The following is a 24794-nucleotide window of genomic DNA, read 5'->3' as shown; positions in this document are numbered from 1 at the left end:
CTGAGTGAATTGCAGAACGTCAGATTTTTTGCTGAAATTGTGACCGCGCGGCTTAGGGATTTTTTCAAAAAAATGTTGTTCAGACCTCGAGGGCTAATTCTGTTTCAATGATAAAAACCCATCTCTTTCCACCGAAAAACCTGTCAGGGGATCGTTTGCAACAGTTTGGCACCATTTTTGAGTGAATTGCAGAACGTCAGATTTTTGCTTAAATTGTGACCGCACGGCTTAGGGATTTTTTCAAAAAAAAGTTGTTCAGACCTCGAGGGCTAATTCTTTTTCAATGATAAAAACCCATCTGTTTCCACCAAAAAACCTGTCAGGCTATCGTTTGCAACAGTTTGGCACCATTTTTGAGTGAATTGCAGAACGTCAGATTTTTGCTGAAATTGTGACCGCGCGGCTTAGGGATTTTTTCAAAAAAAGTTGTTCAGACCTCGAGGGCTAATTCTGTTTCAATGATAAAAACCCATCTGTTTCCACCGAAAAACCTGTCAGGGGATCGTTTGCAACAGTTTGGCACCATTTTTGAGTGAATTGCAGAACGTCAGATTTTTTGCTGAAATTGTGACCGCGCGGCTTAGGGATTTTTTCAAAAACAAGTTGTTCAGACCTCGAGGGCTAATTCTGTTTCAATGATAAAAACCCATCTGTTTCCACCGAAAAACCTTTCAGGGGATCGTTTGCAACAGCTTGGCACCATTTTTGAGTGAATAGCAGAACGTCAGATTTTTTGCTGAAATTCTGAGCGCGCGGCTTAGGGATTTTTTCAAAAACAAGTTGTTCAGACCTCGAGTTCTAATTCTGTTTCAATGATAAAAACCCATCTGTTTCCACCGAAAAACCTGTCAGGGGATAGTTTACAAAAGCTTGGCACCATTTTTGAATGCATAGCAGAACGTCAGATTTTTGCTGAAATTGTGACCGCGCGGTTTAGGGATTTTTTCAAAAAAAAGTTGTTCAGACCTCGAGGGCTAATTCTGTTTCAATGAAAAAAACCCATCTGTTTCCACCGAAAAACCTGGCAGGGGATCGTTTGCAACAGCTTAGCACCATTTTTGAGTGAATTGCAGAACGTCAGATTTTTGCTGAAATTGTGACCGCGCGGCTTAGGGATTTTTTTTAAAAAAAGTTGTTCAGACCTCGAGGGCTAATTCTGTTTCAATGATAAAAACCCATCTGTTTCCACCGAAAAACCTGTCAGGGGATCGTTTACAACAGTTTGGCACCATTTCTGAGTGAATTGCAGAACGTCAGATTTTTCCTGAAATTGTGACCGCGCGGCTTAGGGATTTTTTCAAAAAAAAGTTGTTCAGACCTCGAGGGCTAATTCTGTTTCAATGATAAAAACCCATCTGTTTCCACCGAAAAACCTGTCAGGGGATCGTTTACAACAGTTTGGCACCATTTCTGAGTGAATTGCAGAAAGTCAGATTTTTCTTGAAATTTTGACCGCGCGGCTTAGGGATTTTTGCAAAAAAAAGTTGTTCAGACCTCGAGGGCTAATTCTGTTTCAATGATAAAAACCCATCTGTTTCCACCGAAAAACCTGGCAGGGGATCGTTTGCAACAGCTTGGCACCATTTTTGAGTGATTTGCAGAACGTCAGATTTTTGCTGAAATTGTGACCGCGCGGCTTAGGGATTTTTTCAAAAAAAAGTTGTTCAGACCTCGAGGGCTAATTCTGTTTCAATGATAAAAACCCATCTGTTTCCACCGAAAAACCCATCAGGGGATCGTTTACAACAGCTTGGCACCATTTTTGAGTGAGTAGCAGAACGTCAGATTTTTGCTGAAATTGTGACCGCGCGGCTTAGGGATTTTTTCAAAAAAACGTTGTTCAGACCTCGAGGGCTAATTCTGTTTCAATGATAAAAACACATCTGTTTCCACCGAAAAACCTGGCAGGGGATCGTTTGCAACAGTTTGGCACCATTTTTGAGTGAATTGCAGAACGTCAGATTTTTTGCTGAAATTGTGACCGCGCGGCTTACGGATTTTTTCAAAAAAACGTTGTTCAGACCTCGAGGGCTAATTCTGTTTCAATGATAAAAACCCAGCTGTTTCCACCGAAAAACCTGTCAGGGGATCGTTTACATCAGCTTGGCACCATTTTTGAGTGAATTGCAGAACGTCAGATTTTTGCTGAAATTCTGACCGCGCGGCTTAGGGATTTTTTCAAAAACAAGTTGTTCAGACCTCGAGTTCTAATTCTGTTTCAATGATAAAAACCCATCTGTTTCCACCGAAAAACCTCTCAGGGGATAGTTTACAAAAGCTTGGCACCATTTTTGAGTGCAAAGCAGAACGTCAGATTTTTGCTGAAATTGTGACCGCGCGGCTTAGGGATTTTTTTTAAAAAAAGTTGTTTAGACCTCGAGTTCTAATTCTGTTTCAATGATAAAAACCCACCTGTTTCCACCGAAAAACCTTTCAGGGGATCGTTTACAACAGCTTGGCACCATTTTTGAGTGAATATCAGAACGTCAGATTTTTGCTGAAATTGTGACCGCGCGGTTTAGGGATTTTTTCAAAAAAAAGTTGTTCAGACCTCGAGGGCTAATTCTGTTTCAATGAAAAAAACCCATCTGTTTCCACCGAAAAACCTGGCAGGGGATCGTTTGCAACAGCTTAGCACCATTTTTGAGTGAATTGCAGAACGTCAGATTTTTGCTGAAATTGTGACCGCGCGGCTTAGGGATTTTTTCAAAAAAAAGTTGTTCAGACCTCGAGGGCTAATTCTGTTTCAATGATAAAAACCCATCTGTTTCCACCGAAAAACCTGTCAGGGGATCGTTTACAACAGTTTGGCACCATTTCTGAGTGAATTGCAGAACGTCAGATTTTTCTTGAAATTTTGACCGCGCGGCTTAGGGATTTTTTCAAAAAAAAGTCGTTCAGACCTCGAGGGCTAATTCTGTTTCAATGATAAAAACCCAGCTGTTTCCACCGAAAAACCTGTCAGGGGATCGTTTACAACAGCTTGGCACCATTTTTGAGTGAATTGCAGAACGTCAGATTTTTGCTGAAATTGTAGGGATTTTTTCAAAAACAAGTTGTTCAGACCTCGAGGGCTAATTCTGTTTCAATGATAAAAACCCATCTGTTTCCACCGAAAAACCTGTCAGGGGATCGTTTGCAACAGTTTGGCACCATTTTTGAGTGAATTGCAGAAAGTCAGATTTTTTGCTGAAATTGTGACCGCGCGGCTTAGGGATTTTTTCAAAAAAAAGTTGTTTAGACCTCGAGTTCTAATTCTGTTTCAATGATAAAAACCCATCTGTTTCCACCGAAAAACCTGTCAGGGGATCGTTTGCAACAGCTTGGCACCATTTTTGAGTGAATAGCAGAACGTCAGATTTTTTGCTGAAATTGTGACTGCGCGGCTTAGGGATTTTTGCAAAAAAAAGTTGTTCAGACCTCGAGGGCTAATTCTGTTTCAATGATAAAAACCCATCTGTTTCCACCGAAAAACCTGGCAGGGGATCGTTTGCAACAGTTTGGCAACATTTTTGAGTGAATTGCAGAACGTCAGATTTTTGCTGAAATTGTGACCGCGCGGCTTAGGGATTTTTTCCAAAAAAAGTTGTTCAGACCTCGAGGGCTAATTCTGTTTCAATGATAAAAACCCATCTGTTTCCACCGAAAAACCTGTCAGGGGATCGTTTGCAACAGCTTGGCACCATTTTTGAGTGAATTGCAGAAAGTCAGATTTTTTGCTGAAATTGTGACCGCGCGGCTTAGGGATTTTTTCAAAAAAAAGTTGTTTAGACCTCGAGTTCTAATTCTGTTTCAATGATAAAAACCCATCTGTTTCCACCGAAAAACCTGTCAGGGGATCGTTTACAACAGCTTGGCACCATTTTTGAGTGTATATCAGAACGTCAGATTTTTGCTGAAATTGTGACCGCGCGGCTTAGGGATTTTTTCAAAAAAAAGTTGTTCAGACCTCGAGGGCTAATTCTGTTTCAATGAAAAAAACCCATCTGTTTACACCGAAAAACCTGGCAGGGGATCTTTCGCAACAGTTTGTCACCATTTTTGAGTGAATTGCAGAACGTCAGATTTTTGCTGAAATTGTGACCGCGCGGCTTAGGGATTTTTTCAAAAAAAAGTTGTTCAGACCTCGAGGGCTAATTCTGTTTCAATGATAAAAACGCATCTATTTCCACCGAAAAACCTGTCAGGGCACCGTTTACAGCATTTTGGCACCATTTCTGAGTGAATTGCAGAACGTCAGATTTTTCTTGAAATTGTGACCGCGCGGCTTAGGGATTTTTTCAAAAAAAAGTTGTTCAGACCTCGAGGGCTAATTCTGTTTCAATGATAAAAACCCATCTGTTTCCACCGAAAAACCTGTCAGGGGATCGTTTGCAACAGCTTGGCACCATTTTTGAGTGAATAGCAGAACGTCAGATTTTTTGCTGAAATTGTGACTGCGCGGCTTAGGGATTTTTGCAAAAAAAAGTTGTTCAGACCTCAAGGGCTAATTCTGTTTCAATGATAAAAACCTATCTGTTTCCACCGAAAAACCTGGCAGCGGATCATTTGCAACAGTTTGGCAACATTTTTGAGTGAATAGCAGAACGTCAGATTTTTGCTGAAATTGTGACCGGGCGGCTTAGGGATTTTTTCAAAAAAAAGTTGTTCAGACCTCGAGGGCTAATTCTGTTTCAATGATAAAAGCCCATCTGTTTCCACCGAAAAACCTGTCAGGGGATCGTTTGCAACAGCTTGGCACCATTTTTGAGTGAATAGCAGAACGTCAGATTTTTTGCTGAAATTGTGACTGCGCGGCTTAGGGATTTTTTTTAAAAAAGTTGTTCAGACCTCGAGGGCTAATTCTGTTTCAATGATAAAAACCCATCTGTTTCCACCGAAAAACCTTTCAGCGGATCGTTTGCAACAGTTTGTCACCATTTTTGAGTGAATAGCAGAACGTCAGATTTTTGCTGAAATTGTGACCGCGCGGCTTAGGGATTTTTTCAAAAAAAAGTTGTTCAGACCTCGAGGGCTAATTCTGTTTCAATGAAAAAACCCATCTGTTTCCACTGATAAACCTGTCAGGGGATCGTTTACAACAGCTTGGCACCATTTTTGAGTGAATTGCAGAACGTCAGATTTTTGCTGAAATTGTGACCGTGCGGCTTAGAGATTTTTTCCAAAAAAAGTTGTTCCGACCTCCAGTTCTAATTCTGTTTCAATGATAAAAACCCATCTGTTTCCACCGAAAAACCTGGCAGGGGATCGTTTACAACAGCTTGGCACCATTTTTGAGTGAATTGCAGAACGTCAGATTTTTGCTGAAATTGTGACCGCGCGGCTTAGGGATTTTTTCCAAAAAAAGTTGTTCAGACCTCGAGGGCTAATTCTGTTTCAATGATAAAAACCCATCTGTTTCCACCGAAAAACCTGTCAGGGGATCGTTTGCAACAGCTTGGCACCATTTTTGAGTGAATAGCAGAACGTCAGATTTTTTGCTGAAATTTTGACCGCGCGGCTTAGGGATTTTTTCAAAAAAAAGTTGTTCAAACCTCGAGGGCTAATTCTGTTTCAATGATAAAAACCCATCTGTTTCCACCGAAAAACCTGTCAGGGGATCGTTTGCAACAGCTTGGCACCATTTTTGAGTGAATTGCAGAACATCAGATTTTTGCTGAAATTGTGACCGCGCGGCTTAGGGATTTTTTCAAAAAAAAGTTGTTCAGACCTCGAGTTCTAATTCTGTTTCAATGAAAAAAACCCATCTGTTTCCACCGAAAAACCTGTCAGGGGATCGTTTACAACAGCTTGGCACCATTTTTGAGTGAATAGCAGAACGTCAGATTTTTGCTGAAATTGTGACCGCGCGGCTTAGGGATTTTTTCAAAAAAAAGTTGTTCAGACCTCGAGGGCTAATTCTGTTTCAATGATAAAAACCCATCTGTTTCCACCGAAAAACCTTTCAGCGGATCGTTTGCAACAGCTTGGCACCATTTTTGAGTGAATTGCAGAAAGTCAGATTTTTGCTGAAATTGTGGGATTTTTTCAAAAAACAGTTGTTCCGACCTCGAGGGCTAATTCTGTTTCAATGATAAAAACCCATCTGTTTTCACCGAAAAACCTGTCAGGCTATCGTTTGCAACAGCTTGGCACCATTTTTGAGTGAATAGCACAACGTCAGATTTTTTGCTGAAATTGTGACCGCGCGGCTTAGGGATTTTTTCCAAAAAAAGTTGTTCCGACCTCCAGTTCTAATTCTGTTTCAATTATAAAAACCCATCTCTTTCCACCGAAAAACCTGTCAGGGGATCGTTTACAACAGCTTGGCACCATTTTTGAGTGAATTGCAGAACGTCAGATTTTTGCTGAAATTTTGACCGCGCGGCTTAGGGATTTTTTCCAAAAAAAGTTGTTCAGACCTCGAGGGCTAATTCTGTTTCAATGATAAAAACCCATCTGTTTACACCGAAAAACCTGGCAGGGGATCGTTTGCAACAGCTTGGCACCATTTTTGAGTGAATAGCAGAACGTCAGATTTTTTGCTGAAATTGTGACTGCGCGGCTTAGGGATTTTTGCAAAAAAAAGTTGTTCAGACCTCGAGGGCTAATTCTGTTTCAATGATAAAAACCCATCTGTTTCCACCGAAAAACCTGGCAGGGGATCGTTTGCAACAGTTTGGCAACATTTTTGAGTGAATTGCAGAACGTCAGATTTTTGCTGAAATTGTGACCGCGCGGCTTAGGGATTTTTTCAAAAAAAAGTTGTTCAGACCTCGAGGGCTAATTCTGTTTCAATGATAAAAACCCATCTGTTTCCACCGAAAAACCTGTCAGGGGATCGTTTGCAACAGCTTGGCACCATTTTTGAGTGAATTGCAGAAAGTCAGATTTTTTGCTGAAATTGTGACCGCGCGGCTTAGGGATTTTTTCAAAAAAAAGTTGTTTAGACCTCGAGTTCTAATTCTGTTTCAATGATAAAAACCCATCTGTTTCCACCGAAAAACCTGTCAGGGGATCGTTTACAACAGCTTGGCACCATTTTTGAGTGTATATCAGAACGTCAGATTTTTGCTGAAATTGTGACCGCGCGGCTTAGGGATTTTTTCAAAAAAAAGTTGTTCAGACCTCGAGGGCTAATTCTGTTTCAATGAAAAAAACCCATCTGTTTACACCGAAAAACCTGGCAGGGGATCTTTCGCAACAGTTTGTCACCATTTTTGAGTGAATTGCAGAACGTCAGATTTTTGCTGAAATTGTGACCGCGCGGCTTAGGGATTTTTTCAAAAAAAAGTTGTTCAGACCTCGAGGGCTAATTCTGTTTCAATGATAAAAACGCATCTATTTCCACCGAAAAACCTGTCAGGGCACCGTTTACAGCATTTTGGCACCATTTCTGAGTGAATTGCAGAACGTCAGATTTTTCTTGAAATTGTGACCGCGCGGCTTAGGGATTTTTTCAAAAAAAAGTTGTTCAGACCTCGAGGGCTAATTCTGTTTCAATGATAAAAACCCATCTGTTTCCACCGAAAAACCTGTCAGGGGATCGTTTGCAACAGCTTGGCACCATTTTTGAGTGAATAGCAGAACGTCAGATTTTTTGCTGAAATTGTGACTGCGCGGCTTAGGGATTTTTGCAAAAAAAAGTTGTTCAGACCTCAAGGGCTAATTCTGTTTCAATGATAAAAACCTATCTGTTTCCACCGAAAAACCTGGCAGCGGATCATTTGCAACAGTTTGGCAACATTTTTGAGTGAATAGCAGAACGTCAGATTTTTGCTGAAATTGTGACCGGGCGGCTTAGGGATTTTTTCAAAAAAAAGTTGTTCAGACCTCGAGGGCTAATTCTGTTTCAATGATAAAAGCCCATCTGTTTCCACCGAAAAACCTGTCAGGGGATCGTTTGCAACAGCTTGGCACCATTTTTGAGTGAATAGCAGAACGTCAGATTTTTTGCTGAAATTGTGACTGCGCGGCTTAGGGATTTTTTTTAAAAAAGTTGTTCAGACCTCGAGGGCTAATTCTGTTTCAATGATAAAAACCCATCTGTTTCCACCGAAAAACCTTTCAGCGGATCGTTTGCAACAGTTTGTCACCATTTTTGAGTGAATAGCAGAACGTCAGATTTTTGCTGAAATTGTGACCGCGCGGCTTAGGGATTTTTTCAAAAAAAAAGTTGTTCAGACCTCGAGGGCTAATTCTGTTTCAATGAAAAAACCCATCTGTTTCCACTGATAAACCTGTCAGGGGATCGTTTACAACAGCTTGGCACCATTTTTGAGTGAATTGCAGAACGTCAGATTTTTGCTGAAATTGTGACCGTGCGGCTTAGAGATTTTTTCCAAAAAAAGTTGTTCCGACCTCCAGTTCTAATTCTGTTTCAATGATAAAAACCCATCTGTTTCCACCGAAAAACCTGGCAGGGGATCGTTTACAACAGCTTGGCACCATTTTTGAGTGAATTGCAGAACGTCAGATTTTTGCTGAAATTGTGACCGCGCGGCTTAGGGATTTTTTCCAAAAAAAGTTGTTCAGACCTCGAGGGCTAATTCTGTTTCAATGATAAAAACCCATCTGTTTCCACCGAAAAACCTGTCAGGGGATCGTTTGCAACAGCTTGGCACCATTTTTGAGTGAATAGCAGAACGTCAGATTTTTTGCTGAAATTTTGACCGCGCGGCTTAGGGATTTTTTCAAAAAAAAGTTGTTCAAACCTCGAGGGCTAATTCTGTTTCAATGATAAAAACCCATCTGTTTCCACCGAAAAACCTGTCAGGGGATCGTTTGCAACAGCTTGGCACCATTTTTGAGTGAATTGCAGAACATCAGATTTTTGCTGAAATTGTGACCGCGCGGCTTAGGGATTTTTTCAAAAAAAAGTTGTTCAGACCTCGAGTTCTAATTCTGTTTCAATGAAAAAAACCCATCTGTTTCCACCGAAAAACCTGTCAGGGGATCGTTTACAACAGCTTGGCACCATTTTTGAGTGAATAGCAGAACGTCAGATTTTTGCTGAAATTGTGACCGCGCGGCTTAGGGATTTTTTCAAAAAAAAGTTGTTCAGACCTCGAGGGCTAATTCTGTTTCAATGATAAAAACCCATCTGTTTCCACCGAAAAACCTTTCAGCGGATCGTTTGCAACAGCTTGGCACCATTTTTGAGTGAATTGCAGAAAGTCAGATTTTTGCTGAAATTGTGGGATTTTTTCAAAAAACAGTTGTTCCGACCTCGAGGGCTAATTCTGTTTCAATGATAAAAACCCATCTGTTTTCACCGAAAAACCTGTCAGGCTATCGTTTGCAACAGCTTGGCACCATTTTTGAGTGAATAGCACAACGTCAGATTTTTTGCTGAAATTGTGACCGCGCGGCTTAGGGATTTTTTCCAAAAAAAGTTGTTCCGACCTCCAGTTCTAATTCTGTTTCAATTATAAAAACCCATCTCTTTCCACCGAAAAACCTGTCAGGGGATCGTTTACAACAGCTTGGCACCATTTTTGAGTGAATTGCAGAACGTCAGATTTTTGCTGAAATTTTGACCGCGCGGCTTAGGGATTTTTTCCAAAAAAAGTTGTTCAGACCTCGAGGGCTAATTCTGTTTCAATGATAAAAACCCATCTGTTTACACCGAAAAACCTGGCAGGGGATCGTTTGCAACAGCTTGGCACCATTTTTGAGTGAATTGCAGAACATCAGATTTTTGCTGAAATTGTGACCGCGCGGCTTAGGGATTTTTTCAAAAAAAAGTTGTTCAGACCTCTAGGGCTAATTCTGTTTCAATGATAAAAACCCATCTGTTTCCACCAAAAAACCTTTCAGGGGATTGTTTGCAACAGCTTGGCACCATTTTTGAGTGAATTGCAGAAAGTCAGATTTTTGCTGAAATTGTGGGATTTTTTCAAAAAAAAGTTGTTCAGACCTCGAGGGCTAATTCTGTTTCAATGATAAAAACCCATCTGTTTCCACCAAAAAACCTTTCAGGGGATTGTTTGCAACAGCTTGGCACCATTTTTGAGTGAATTGCAGAAAGTCAGATTTTTGCTGAAATTGTGGGATTTTTTAAAAAAAAAGTTGTTCCGACCTCGAGGGCTAATTCTGTTTCAATGATAAAAACCCATCTGTTTCCACCGAAAAACCTGTCAGGGGATCGTTTGCAACAGTTTGGCACCATTTCTGAGTGAATTGCAGAACGTCAGATTTTTTGCTGAAATTGTGACCGCGCGGCTTAGGGATTTTTTCAAAAAAAAGTTGTTTAGACCTTGAGTTCTAATTCTGTTTCAATGATAAAAACCCATCTGTTTCCACCGAAAAACCTGTCAGGGGATCGTTTACAACAGCTTGGCACCATTTTTGAGTGAATATCAGAACGTCAGATTTTTGCTGAAATTGTGAGCGCGCGGCTTAGGGATTTTTTCAAAAAAAAGTTGTTCAGACCTCGAGGGCTAATTCTGTTTCAATGATAAAAACCCATCTGTTTACACCGAAAAACCTGGCAGGGGATCGTTTGCAACAGTTTGTCACCATTTTTGAGTGAATTGCAGAACGTCAGATTTTTGCTGAAATTGTGACCGCGCGGCTTAGGGATTTTTTCCAAAAAAAGTTGTTCAGACCTCGAGGGCTAATTCTGTTTCAATGATAAAAACCCATCTGTTTCCACCGAAAAACCTGTCAGGGGATCGTTTGCAACAGCTTGGCACCATTTTTGAGTGAATTGCAGAACGTCAGATTTTTGCTGAAATTGTGACCGCGCGGCTTAGGGATTTTTTCCCAAAAAAGTTGTTCAGACCTCGAGGGCTAATTCTGTTTCAATGATAAAAACCCATCTGTTTCCACCGAAAAACCTGGCAGGGGATCGTTTGCAACAGCTTGGCACCATTTTTGAGTGAATAGAAGAACGTCAGATTTTTGCTGAAATTGTGACCGCGCGGCTTAGGGTATTTTTCAAAAAAAAGTTGTTCAGACCTCGAGGGCTAATTCTGTTTCAATGATAAAAACCCATCTGTTTCCACCAAAAAACCTGTCAGGGGATCGTTTGCAACAGTTTGGCACCATTTTTGAGTGAATTGCAGAACGTCAGATTTTTGCTGAAATTGTGACCGCGCGGCTTAGGGATTTTTTTAAAAAAAAGTTGTTCAGACCTCGAGGGCTAATTCTGTTTAATGATAAAAACCCATCTGTTTCCACTGAAAAACCTGTCAGGGGATCGTTTGCAACAGCTTGGCACCATTTTTGAGTGAATTGCAGAACGTCAGGTTTTGGCTGAAATTGTGAGCGCGCGGCTTAGGGATTTTTTCAAAAAAAAAGTTGTTCCGACCTCGAGGGCTAATTCTGTTTCAATGATAAAAACCCATCTGTTTCCACCGAAAAACCTGTCAGGCTATCGTTTGCAACAGTTTGGCACCATTTTTGAGTGAATTGCAGAAAGTCAGATTTTTGCTGAAATTGTGACCACGCGGCTTAGGGATTTTTTCAAAAAAAAGTTGTTCAGACCTCGAGGGCTAATTCTGTTTCAATGGTAAAAACCCATCTGTTTCCACCGAAAAACCCGTCAGGCTATCGTTTGCAACAGTTTGGCACCATTTTTGAGTGAATTGCAGAAAGTCAGATTTTTGCTGAAATTGTGACCACGCGGCTTAGGGATTTTTTCAAAAAAAAGTTGTTCAGACCTTGAGGGCTAATTCTGTTTCAATGATAAAAACCCATCTGTTTCCACTGAAAAACCTTTCAGGGGATCGTTTGCAACAGTTTGGCACCATTTTTGAGTGAATTGCAGAACGTCAGATTTTTGCTGAACTTGTGACCGCGCGGCTTAGGGGTTTTTTCAAAAAAAAGTTGTTCAGACCTCGAGGGCTAATTCTGTTTCAATGATAAAAAACCCATCTGTTTCCACCGAAAAACCCGTCAGGGGATCGTTTGCAACAGCTTGGCACCATTTTTGAGTGAATAGCAGAACGTCAGATTTTTGCTGAAATTGTGACCGCGCGGCTTAGGGATTTTTTCAAAAAAATGTTGTTCAGACCTCGAGGGCTAATTCTGTTTCAATGATAAAAACCCATCTGTTTCCACCGAAAAACCTGTCAGGGGATCGTTTGCAACAGTTTGGCACCATTTTTGAGTGAATTGAGGAATGTCAGATTTTTTCTGAAATTGTGACCTCGCGACTTAGGGAGATTTTCAAAAAAATGTTGTTCAGACGTTTAGGGCTAATTCTGTTTCAATGATAAAAACCCATCTGTTTCCACCGAAAAGCATTTCAGGGGATCGTTTGCAACAGTTTGGCACCATTTTTGAGTGAATTGCAGAACGCCAGATTTTTGGTGAAATTGTGACCGCACGGCGGCTTAGGGATTTTTTTAAAAAAAAGTTGTTCAGACCTCGAGGGCTAATTCTGTTTCCAATGATAAAAACCCATCTGTTTCCACCGAAAAACCTTTCAGGGGATCATTTGCAACAGTTTGGCACTATTTTTGAATGAATTGCAGAATGTCAGATATTTGCTGAAATTCTGACCGCGCGGCTTAGGGTTTTTTTTTTTTTTAATTGTTCAGATGTCGAGGGCTAATTCTGTTTCAATGATAAAAACCCATCCGTTTCCACCGAAAAGCATTTCAGGGGATCGTTTGCAACAGTTTGGCACCACTTTTGAGTGAATTCCAGAACGTCAGATTTTTGCTGAAAATGGGCAGGGTCTAATTAAATTATTATTATTATTGTTTTATTTTTGTGTGTGTGTATTTATCTTGTATAAAAGATTAAAACACACACAAAACAGAGTTGAAGCAAGAAGGAATTTTCAGATATTAAATAAATGCAAGGAGTGAATTGCCAGGACTTGGAAGCCCCCTGGTGATGAATTCACTCTTTCCACCCACCCACCCCCATTTCAAAAATGTGCATGGAATGAATGAGCTGGCATTCAAATCTATTCTTTAAAAAAGCATATTTCCTATTATTATTGGGTCCATTCTGACAAATATTGGGTCCATTCTCTCACTTCTTCCCCTTCTTGATTCCCTCATTTCTGGGGGTTGGACTAGATGACGCATTGGGTCCCTTCCAACTCTTCCGTTCTACAATTCTCTCGCCTACAATTCCGACACCCGCTTCAGGTGAACCTGAACAAACAACGCTGACACCAAACCCTACATATAGTAAGTAAAATAGAAAAATCGCCACCCGACCCCACCCCACCCATCTTTCCCCCCCTCCACCTCTTTCCCCTTTTCTTCCTAATGTCTCAACAAATGAAAATGATTTGTAAAAATGTTACATGGGGGAAAATAAATGAGAGAGAGAGACATTGCACACTTTTGTAAATCAACAAAATCTTTAATAAATAAATAAATAACTGCTAGTCATAAAAAAGGGCCTCCTCACCTGAAGGACATCAAAGCCCACCTGAAGTCCCAAAACAAAACTATTAGATCCTGATCCACGCAGATCCATCCGTGTATGGAGCGATCTGTGTGGATCTGGATCTGATAGTTTACCACTCCCTGTTGTAGGGAATCACATATATAATTGTATGTTTGGGGACATCAGGTGGGCTTTGATGTCCTTCAGGTGAGCTTTGGGGTGTATGGCTTTCCTCCATCTCCTCTTCGCAGGATTCCTCTGGAATGACAAAATCTTCCGCATGGCTTTCCTCCATCTCATCTGTGGATTTCTCTTCAATTACGAGATCCAGCAGAGAACCACACTTTGAACAAGTAGTTAGACTCTCGCTTTTTGCCGCGCTTCTTGGGGTGATCAGCCTTACAGTTGCTATTTGACATTTATCTGTTGCGGTGGTCTTGACGCAACATCTCTCCATCCCAACCAATGCTGCACTCAGCAGCTGGAAACCTGCAGCGATATAGCCTAGATAAATAGAAGGTCCAATATGCTGCTCGCTGGGAATTTGAGGCAATTCAAAAGCTTCTGGGAAGACAATTTTTCCATTATGTAAGACGGCAGACATGTTCCATATCACGGAAATCAGGACGAGTATCCCTGCAACTAAGTTCAGAAAAGCTGAAAGCCTGAAAAAGGTTAACACAAAATTCTTATGTTTTCTGGGCTCGAACACATTATACAAGGCAAATGAAATTAATCCTAGGGCCGCTGAATTCATAATGGCAGCTAATGCCATTAAGTCCTGTGCAATAAAAATTTCCCTCGGGAGGGTTGGATGTTGCTCATTGAGATCTTCGCAATGCCAAAAAGAGTTGCCGTCGTTAGAAGGGTCTTTCCAAAAGCAGACCTGCCAGATTCCAACCCAGATGTTTCCAGAGCCAATCCCCTTGATGTTTTCTACACGCCACACTCGCCAGTTGACAACGGCTGTTGAGGCAATGCACATAATCCAGGCCACAATATCTATCAGGAATGCACACAACTGGAGACCGGACACTAATCTCAGCCACTTGACCACCAGGGAGCCTTCTTTCACCCGCATGGGGGGTTTGGAGAGGAGGGGAGCAGGGGAGACCTTGGCAGACATCCTGGAAACAAAAGAGAAGACAACATGCAGTGAGAGAGGGAACAACAAGCATGTCTAGTCATTGAAGGACATCCTTCCTCCTGCATTCTTCCTTCCATGCACAGAAAGAAGCAGCAAAAGAAAGAGTTCCCCTGCTCTCTCCCACCCCCTGGTTAGGTAGAGACATCTGATCCAGAGAAGCCGACACTCATACTTTCTTCCAGCACACTGCTACTGATTTAATATACTGTTGCATTGTTCCTGTGAAAATGGCCAGAACCTCAGCAACCTGTTGTGGATGGGAAGCTGCTCATGTTTCGCTGTTCTGCTATCTGCTACTGCAGCTATCTTTTTCCACGGAGCATAAACACAGCTATGGCATAGTGAGGAATGTTTAAGCCATAAACTTACGTGAAATGCCTTCCTCAGCTAGAGTCTAGCGTGCCAGGAACAGCGCAGGTATTTGCTAGGTGCTCCTGAGCCTCAAGAAGACTGAGCTGTTGGCCACTGAGCTGACGTTTGCCTGAGCAGCCGGCCAGCCACAGCAGCAACTGCTCTGCAGAATTCTTAGGTCAGTTACAGTCCAGTTAGAATCCTGACAACACCACAAATCATAACTCCAGGGTACTGGTCATTTGGAACATCAGGAAGTGGAAAATGGGAGGGAACTCAGTTCCCTTCTTTCCCAATGCAGAGTGTCTATTCCAGGACACTGCGCAGTAAAAACGCGTTCCTCCTGAAGTCAGATTGAGAGCGGTTCCAGCAGTAAAAATGGTGATACAGTATGTGTATCTCAGTACAGATTTGTTTGATGGCCCTGAATCCATTTCATAAAGGATCTCCATGTACAAGAAAGGCTAATAGCATGAGGCCCTGAACCATAAGAATCTCCTTGGCAAAATTATTGAAGACTCCCTACAAACCTATCCTTCTTCCCCATCCCATCTTGTTTGGACATAATAGCAAGGGAGAAGATCTTAGCTCTTTTCCTTTGCACTGGGATTACATGGAATTTGTGCCATGGGACCCCATCACTCACACCAATACAGGCAACACCATTTTCAGAACCTAGGTGCCCATGATTTAAAATCGCTTTCCTAAGACACTTCCATCAAAATATTTGTGTTGCTTGCTTCCTGTGTTGCTTGCAGGGACCGAGCAGCGGGAGCTCACCCCATCAAAGACGCAAGTCCAGTTCTGTATCTGCATGACATCCTCCACACCCAAATGCTCTCCCGTTCTGTTTCCCCCACTTAATCCGGATACACCATCTCCATTGCAAGCTCTGCTCAGTGACACCCATCCAATAGAAAAGTGCTGACCGTCTTCATGCAGATACACTTCCGTGCAGGGGTTTGGCTGACAAGTTCTTCCCGAGTGGGGGGATGTTTTCAGGGGCTCTTTGCTTTTCCCTGCCTCCCCTTTCATCCTCACCTGAGGAGATCTTGGCCATTCTCTTGACAGGGACCTCCGTTCTCAGGCCGGATTTCTGTTTTCCTTCATTCCTCCTTCTCCCACTCTGGTTCCCTGAGAAAATAAGAGAGAGGAGGTTCCATGCAAGTCAAGGTGTGCAATGGATCTTCTGGGCATTTGGAAGGAAGAAAAGGTTCAGGAACAAGCGACACAGCAGCCCCCCAAGCATAAAAACACATTTGGACATATCGCTCATGAGATTCGCCCCACCCCTTAGGATATAAATGCAGAACATCCTGTGCTCCTATTAATATACAAAGTGGGTTATTTCATATGATAAGAACAGAGGAAGCTGCCTTATACGGAGCCAGACCAATTTTGGGAAAGTGCTACATGGGCCAGTCCACCAATTGGCTACCAATGAGAACATAGCAAAAGACAAAATGGCTGCCATATGGTGTGGTATGAAATAAATTTGCCTGGCTGTGGGGTATGAAGGCCGCACCCTGCAAGACCCTTTCCACGTGACCTAGGCCCCGACTCGCTAGCCCCACAAAAGAGGCTCCTCATGAGGCCAGAGGAACATGGCCTGGCTGTGGGGCATGATCCGAAACCTCCAGTCCCAGTCCACTGCTCTAACCACTAAACCACACTTCCCCCCCATTGCAGTCTATAACAGCCTGGAGGGACACAGATGCCCCATATTCTCAGGCTCTGAGATTGTAATTGTTCCCTTTCTCTCCCTTGTTGTGCAAAAAGAAAAATGCCCATGACAAAAGTGACATTTTTGGTTCTTTGGAGACAGTTCTCCTTCTCTCTCTCTCTCTCTCTCTCTCTCTCTCTCTCCATTTAAAGGAGCCTCATTCCTTTTCCCACCCAACTTCCTCCTGCACACAGCTTCAAGATTTCCATGAAGAACTAACTAACTAACTAACCAACCAACCATAATTGGAATTTATGAGATTAAGGAGATAATTTATTTTTATATAATGAAAATAGATGGGAGGATAAGTTAATTGCGCAAGGCAAGAATATATGGGATGGCAAAAATTAAAAGAAACAAAGATTATGAGTTGGGTTCTTAAAATAACAACAACACATGCCTCCTCAGTGGATTTCAGAACAAATGTGTCTCTCTTTTTTAAAATTACCCAAACACTGTAATGCAAGGAGTTGTAGTGACAATGCAGTGAGATTCTACTCAGAGTAAGCCTATTGGAATGAATGGGTTTGAATTAGTTGTGTCCTTTAGTTCTTGCTTTTTATCTAGATAATACCTAATTAGGGATAGGGATTGGTTTACTTTCTTTCTGTTCTTGTTTTTATTAAGTATTTTGTTGTGTTGTTGTTGTTGAAATTCCACAAATTGCACATCAGGATTCGTTACATAGTAAGTCCCCCCCCCCTTTTCTATTATCTGCTTCCCATCCCATTTCCTAGAATGTTTTTTTTTTCTTTTCCACCCTTAGCTGCAACTTATCTTCCCTCTTTTATACCAGAACTCTAATGCTCTATTAGAATTAAAAGAGGGGGAAACCCAGCCGGATGGGCAGGGTCTAACTAAATCATTATGGTTGTCTTATTTATTTGTGTTTTTATCTTGTATAAAAAATAAAAGTCCCCAAAACCAAAGTTGAAGCAAGAAGGGATCTTCAAATATTAAATAAATGCAAGGAGTGAATTGCCAGGACTTGGAAGCCCCCTGGTGATGAATTCACTCTTTCCACCCACCCACCCCCCTTTCAAAAATGTGCATGGAATGAATAAGCTGGCATTCAAATCTATTCTTTAAAAAAGCATATTTCCTATTATTATTGGGTCCATTCTGACAAATATTGGGTCCATTCTCTCACTTCTGACCCTTCTTGGTTCCCTCATTCCTGGGGGTTGGACTAGATGACCCATGGGGTCCCTTCCAACTCTTCCGTTCTACAATTCTCTCGCCTACAATTCTGACACCCGCTTCAGCTTGTACCAATCATACCAGCAGATAAACCACATTTTCTCCAGTTGATGGTCTTTTTTTAGGGGGTAGAAAGGAGCGTGGCTTTGTTTTGGAGGTTTTTGTTAGGAAATCCTGACATCCAGTGGATGGGGAACGCATGACAGCTGACGTTACACGCCCAACATCCACTTAAAAGCCATTTGGTACCTTGAAACACTTCCCCCAAAAGGATTCTGGGAGCTGTAGTGCTGAGAGCCGTTAGGAGACCCCCTATGCCCCTCCGAGAACTCCCATTCCCAGAGTTCCCTGGGAAGTTGTGGCATCACTTTCGAGAAGCAATGGAGTGCGCCTCTGGGGGGTGAAATCAAAGGTTTTCAGCAGGCACTAGAAGGAAAAACGAAGGAGACGCCTGCGAGAAGCCAAGTTACAGGGAACCAGGCAGAGGCCTTCTGGGTGGTGGCGCCTTCTTCATGGTGATCCACTACTGCTTTAAGGGAGGTCTTGGAATAAGTAGATTTGTTGCTGATCCAAAACACCCACCCACCCCACTCACACATGAAAACAAAGACCACCACAGCCAACTACAAATGAATAACCACACCCTAGGCCAACCCCAACCTCTCTCACTACCAAAGGAACACAAGCGAACAGCAAAGAACCTGCACAAACAACGCTGACACCAAACCCTACATATAGGAAGGAAAATAGAAAAATCGCCACCCGACCCCACCCCCCCATCTTTCCCCCCCCCCACCTCTTTCCCCTTTTCTTCCTAATGTCTCAACAAATGAAAATCATGAGCAGCTTCCCATCCACAACAGGTTGCTGAGGTTCTGGCCATTTTCACAGGAACAATGCAACAGTATATTAAATCAGTAGCAGTGTGCTGGAAGAAAGTATGAGTGTCGGCTTCTCTGGATCAGATGTCTCTACCTAACCAGGGGGTGGGAGAGAGCAGGGGAACTCTTTCTTTTGCTGCTTCTTTCTGTGCATGGAAGGAAGAATGCAGGAGGGAGGATGTCCTTCAATGACTAGACATGCTTGTTATTCCCTCTCTCACTGCATCTTGTCTTCTCTTTTGTTTCCAGGATGTCTGCCAATGTCTTCCTGGGTCCCCTCCTGGCCAAACCCCCCCTGCGGGTGAAAGAAGGCTCCCTGGTGGTCAGGTGGCTGAGATTCGTGTCCTGCCTCCAATTATCCGCATTCCTAATTGATATTTTGGCCTTGCTGGTGTGCATTGCATCCACACTCAGTGTCAACTGGAGAGTGTGGCGTGTGGAAAACATCAAGGGAATCAGCTCTGGAAACATCTGGATTGGAATCTGGGATGCCTGCTTTTGGAAAGACCCTTCTAATGATGGCAACTCTTATTACCATTGTGAAGATCTCAATGAGCAACATCCAACCCTCCCGAGGGAAATTTTTATTGCTCAGGATTTAATGGTCTTAGCTTCCATTAAGAATTCAGCGGCCCTTGGATTACAGTCATTTGCCCTCTATAATGTGTTCGAGCCTGGGAAACATAAGGATTTTCTCGTACGCTTTTTTAGGCTTGGAGCTCTGCTGAACTTATCTGCAGGAATACTCGTCCTGATTTCTGTGGTATGGAACATGTCTGCTGTCTTACATAATGGGAAAATTGACTTCCCTGAAACTTTTGAATTGCCTCAAATTCCCAGCGAGCAGCATATTGGACCTTCTATTTATCTAGGCTATATCGCTGCAGGTTTCCAGCTGCTGAGTGCAGCATTTGTTGGGATGGAGAGATGTTGCATCAGGACCACCGCAACAGATACATCTCTAATAGAAACTGTAGTGGTGATTAACCCAGGAAGTGGGGTGAAAAGCCAGAGTCTAACTACTTGTTCGAATTGTGGTTCTTTGCTGGATCTAGTAATTCAAGAGAAATCCGCAATTGAGATGGAGGAAAGCTGTGCAAGTGATCTTGTCATTCCAGAGGAATCCTGCGAAGTGGAGATGGAGGAAAGCCCAAAACATACCATCATACATGTTATTCCCTGCAACAGGGAATAGCAAACTGCTAAATATTGGAATATATTGATATATGGCAATATCGACAATAAGGATGGAGCTACGTAGAGGCATGGGCTGGCTTCACAGTTTTTCCCACGTTGGGTGAGGAGCTCTCAGTAGAAGCTAGGGTTACCCAGCTGGCGTGTACCCCATTGATGTTTTTCCTTTTTGTGTTTGTTGGCCTTGTGCTGGTGCCAGGCTGTTTTGTGCCCTAGGCATGCACTCCTCTCCCCAAAACTAGTATGTATTTATTTATTTATTTATTAAAGATTTTGTTGATTTACAAAAGTGTGCAATGTCTCTCTCTCATGTTTCCCCCCTCCCATGTAACACTTTGACAAATCATTTTCATTTGTTGAGACATTAGGAAGAAAAGGGGAAAGAGGTGGAGGGGGGAAAGATGGGTGGGGTGGGGTCGGGTGGCGATTTTTCTATTTTCCTTCCTATATGTAGGGTTTGGTGTCAGCGTTATTTGTGCAGGTTCTTTGCTGTTCGCTTGTGTTCCTTTGGTAGTGAGAGAGTTGGGGTTGGCCTAGGGTGTGGTTATTCATTTGTGGTTGGGCTGTGGTGGTCTTTGTTTTCATGTGTGAGTGGGGTGGGTGGGTGTTTTGGATCAGCAAGAAATCTACTTATTCCAAGACCTCCCTTAAAGCAGTAGTGGATCACCATGAAGAAGGTGCCGCCACTGAGAAGGCCTCTGCCTGGTTCCCTGTAACTTGGCTTCTCACAGGCGTCTCCTACATTTTTCCCTCTAGTGCCTGCTGAAAAGCTTTGATTTCACCCCCCAGAGGCGCACTCCATTGCCTCTGGAAAGAGATGCCACAACTTCCCAGGGAACTCTGGGAATGGGAGGTTCTCGGAGGCATATTTGTTCTGAAATCCACTGGGCAGGCATGTGTTGGTGTTATTTTAAGAACCCAAATCATAATCTTTGTTTCTTTGGATCTTTGCCATCCTATATATTCTTGCCTTGCGCAATTAATTTATCCTCCCATCTATTTTCATTATATAAAAATAAATTATCTCCTTAATCTCGTAAATGACAATCATGGGTTGGTTAGTTAGTTAGTTCTTCATGGAAATCTTGAAGCTGGGGTGGGGGGTGCAGGAGGAAGTTGGGTGGGAAAAGGGATGAGGCTCCTTTAAATGAGAGAGAGGGAGAGAGAGAGAGAGAGAGAGAGAGAGAGAGAGAGAGAGAGAGAAGCAGAAATGTCTCTCAAAGAACCAAAAATGTCACATTTTGTCATGGGCATTTTTCTTTTTGCACAACAAGGGAGAGAAAGGAAACTTTGGCCAATCTCAGAGCCAGTTCATTATATATTAAGTCCCAAATTTTTTTCATCTTTTCTCACTCCCACCACATGTGGCACCACTGTGATTGCTTTCTTGGCTGCCACCACCCCGTTTCTCACGGGGACACACGGAGTCCAGACAGTTGTTAACATTAACAAATAATCAAGTTTATTTTTAAATGCAGGGACAAGCGTATGGTTGCAGTTTATTTTTCTCTTCTCAGTTTCTTCATCTTAGTTCCTAACAACTCCAAACTGATTATTCCAACTTGCTATCTGACTCAACCTAACAATCCCTCTCTCTCTCACAATACAACTTGACCAACCCACTGCCTCTTCCTCCCTCTTCCTTCTCCAACTCCCAAACCTCAACTGACTTTCAAACCTCCCATTCTAACTTTTATTCCCCCCTTCCATTCTCACTTGCCAATCACATCACACCTATTTTAACCCTTTCCTTATGACCCATCCTAGGAGGCAAACGCCACATGGAAAGACCCTTCTAATGTGCAATTTGTGGAATTTTAACAACACCAACACAACATAATGCTTAATGAAAAACCAGAGCAGAAAGAAACCAAACCAATCCCTGCCCCTAATTAGGTATTATCAAGATAAAAAGCAAAAACTAAAGGACACAACTAATTCAAACCCATTCATTCCAATAGGTTTACTCTGAGTAGAATCTCACTGCATTGTCACTACAACTCCTTGCATTATAGTGTTTGGGTAATTTAAAAAGAGAGAGACATATTTGTTCTGAAATCCAGAGGAGGCATGTGTTGTTATTTTAAGAACCCAAATCATAATCTTTGTTTCTTTTGATCTTTGCCATCCTATATATTCTTGCCTTGCGCAATTAACTTATCCTCCCATCTATTTTCATTATATAAAAATAAATTATCTCCTTCATCTCGTAAATTCCAATTATGGGTTGGTTGATTGATTGGTTGGTTGGTTGGTTAGTTAGTTAGTTCTTCATGGAAATCTTGAAGCTGTGTGCAGGAGGAAGTTGGGTGGAAAAAGGGATGAGGCTCCTTTAAATGAAGAGAGAGAGAGAGAGAAGGAGAACTGTCTCCAAAGAACCAAAAATGTCACTTTTGTCATGGGCATTTTTCTTTTTGCACAGCAAGGGATAGAAAGGAAACTTTGGGCAATCTCAGAGTCAGAGAATATGGGGCATCTGTGGCCCTCCAGGCTGTTATAGACTGCAATGGGGGGAGTGTGGTTTTGTAGCACCCTGCTTGTGGTTAACGCTTAGCTGGAATGAAATATTCAACGCAGCAATAGAGAAATTAAAATAATAATTTATTTGTCGGACAAATAAATAAGAGGCACAGTGGTATATGGTTACCAAGCTCTGGCCTGCCCTCCTGCCATTATGGCCAGCACTTATATTTCCTCAATCCAGCCCCCTTTCTCCTCCCTTTGGCTGCCTCTGTCCAATCAGCCTGGTTGAAATTCCTATTGGCTGTTTGCTAGAACCAATCATAAAAGATACACCTATTTCCTATTACCTTTTATGGGAGACAGAGAGCTATATTTTCTTCTATTTATAATTGGCAAATAAGTAGTCATATATCTTACATTTACCTCGACCAGGCACCTTAATTACCAGATAACCTTTGGCCCCTCTTGCCCTATTCCCTGCAAAACAGATGGCTAATGGTTCTAATTTTTATCTTAAACAGATATTTTGGGTTCACCTCCTCACACACCATCTATGAAAGATCTCCTTCTTTGGAGGTCTTTAAGCAAAGGCTCGACAACCATATGTCAGGAGTGCTCTGATGGTGTTTCCTGCTCGGCAGGGGTTTGGACTCGATGGCCCTTGTGGTCTCTTCCAACTTTATGATTCTATGAAATAAGAATCTAACATTTCTAACTTTCGAAATCCTTTGCATAATTACATTTAAGCCAATATATTTCATAACATATATAGTTTTTTTAGAAGAAAGGGAACTTAGTAAAAGCTAAGCTAAATTCTAAATTCTAAAGATTCAAAGCAGTTTCAGAGAGCTGCTTTGCCTAGTCCAGTTGCTGTTTATTTGCCCTTTTAACCTTATGAAAATGTGGCTCGTCTCTAATGGGAGGCACAATAATTCTTACTATTTACCAACTCTTAATTGTGTTTTGCAACTTGATTATTCTATAATTTGTATGGTCAGTGTGACCTTTTGCTCCCAGCCTGTAATTTCCTTTTACAACCCTGAGGCACTGCTATAGATCAGGGGGGCCCTTGATCAAGAAGATAAACAGCTGCCAGAGTATGGTTTCTGCCTGGCATGAGAGATACAAACATTTACAAATATATATTTCTTTAAGGTCATTTTAAAATACAATTCTTGATCAGATGCCTCATCCCCCCCTTTCAAGCTCAAGGACCTTCATCCCAAGTGTCCTTGATAGCTTGACCTTCATCATATTCCTGAGGTAAAGCTCTGTATAGGGCCATGATATGAGGTAAAGTTTCATTTGAAATCATCTTGCTAATTGTACTTCTAAAACATGAAATGATACATGGCACCATACATAAAACCATTACTACTACCGTCAAGAAAAACAAGCAAGACAATAGTATCCCTTTGAGCCATCCCATATCCCATCCTTCCCATGTTTGTACTGGGACATGTGCTATACTCTCCATCTTTGTGGCCAACACACGGATTGCCTCACCATTATCAGAAATGTTAAAGCAACAGGCATTCCCTGTCAAGTTCAAGACTCCACACAGGCCTCCCTGCCTGGCAAGTACATAGCCCATTCCCATTTTCACCTGCAAAATGGCGGCTCTACTTTCATCCAACTGTTGTGCAATAAGTATCAAACTCTGGGCCGTTGCATTGGTTACAAGTTCCACTACTGCTTGCAATCAAATTATTCTGTTTAGATTATAAATAGGATCCCGTGCCCCTTGTATGAGCTCATCAGGATTCCAGGAGGCAGGTTCATAATAGGCTATAATGCGCTCTGGTGGCCAATCATCAGTATCGCTCCAACTTTGGGTACTTCCTCCTGCTATATGAGAAATATCAGCGTTTCTTCGTGTACGCTTGGCCGAACTAGTGGGCATAATCCACATTGGTGGTAATACCCATCCCAGGAAACAAGTCCCACTCCATTTGGAAGGGAGTTTCTTGTATGCCCATTCTCCACATATCCACCACAACCATCGGGTCTGAGGTTTTTGGTATGTGGAGTGCATAAGGCGAAATATCAAAAGGGGTACAGAGTTCACAGTGCAGTAAGTTAGATTGCCTTTTGCTGTCACAGTTATGTTCCACACCATTTTCCATGCATGAATAAAAGGAGGTGCACAGGGCAAGGTATTCCGAGTTCGATAGGTAGTACCATTTGCCCAGGTTTGACTATTCTTAATATAATCCCAAGTATAGTGGCAATGAGAAGAGCCTACCATGGTAGAATCAGCTGCCTCTGATGATTTATGTACACAGAATTCCCCTTGTACAGGTATAACTCGTATTTGTTTAAGTTGAGTTCCATCCGGGGAAATTCTGTACTTCTGTTTGGTGTGGCATTTCGCTTACCATACCAATGGCATTTAATGGTATCGGTAATAAGGGCATACCTCCCTCTGAATCATCTGGCCCAAGAGAGCAAACAAGACAATTGGTTCTATTTGTAACATTGGCTACCATCTCAGCTAAGC

At 42.1% G+C, this 24794-nt stretch overlaps 1 protein-coding gene across 4 annotated transcripts in view; it reads right to left on the bottom strand.

The window, feature by feature from the left end:
* Positions 1 to 13194: 13194 nt before the first annotated feature.
* Positions 13195 to 24794, bottom strand: part of LOC128406794 (claudin-34-like) — a 31169-nt gene continuing 19569 nt past the window's right edge. The window contains exons 1-2 of one of the 4 annotated variants that reach the window (XM_053374531.1): positions 15763 to 18020; positions 13195 to 14462 (exon numbers count right to left, since the gene is read on the bottom strand). In XM_053374531.1, the coding sequence (XP_053230506.1) occupies positions 13466 to 14461 (996 nt within the window). In that variant the 5' untranslated portion in view covers position 14462; positions 15763 to 18020 and the 3' untranslated portion in view covers positions 13195 to 13465. Of the gene's footprint in view, positions 14463 to 14851; positions 15167 to 15762; positions 18021 to 24794 lie in introns of those variants that run through there. The other 3 variants (XM_053374512.1, XM_053374521.1, XM_053374488.1) reach the window with 3 other exon arrangements.

The sequence above is a fragment of the Podarcis raffonei genome, chromosome 2 (assembly GCF_027172205.1).
Source record: "Podarcis raffonei isolate rPodRaf1 chromosome 2, rPodRaf1.pri, whole genome shotgun sequence".
NCBI lineage: Eukaryota > Metazoa > Chordata > Lepidosauria > Squamata > Lacertidae > Podarcis > Podarcis raffonei.
The sequence above is the reverse complement of the archived record's forward strand: the minus strand, read 5'-3'. Positions and strand labels throughout refer to the sequence as shown.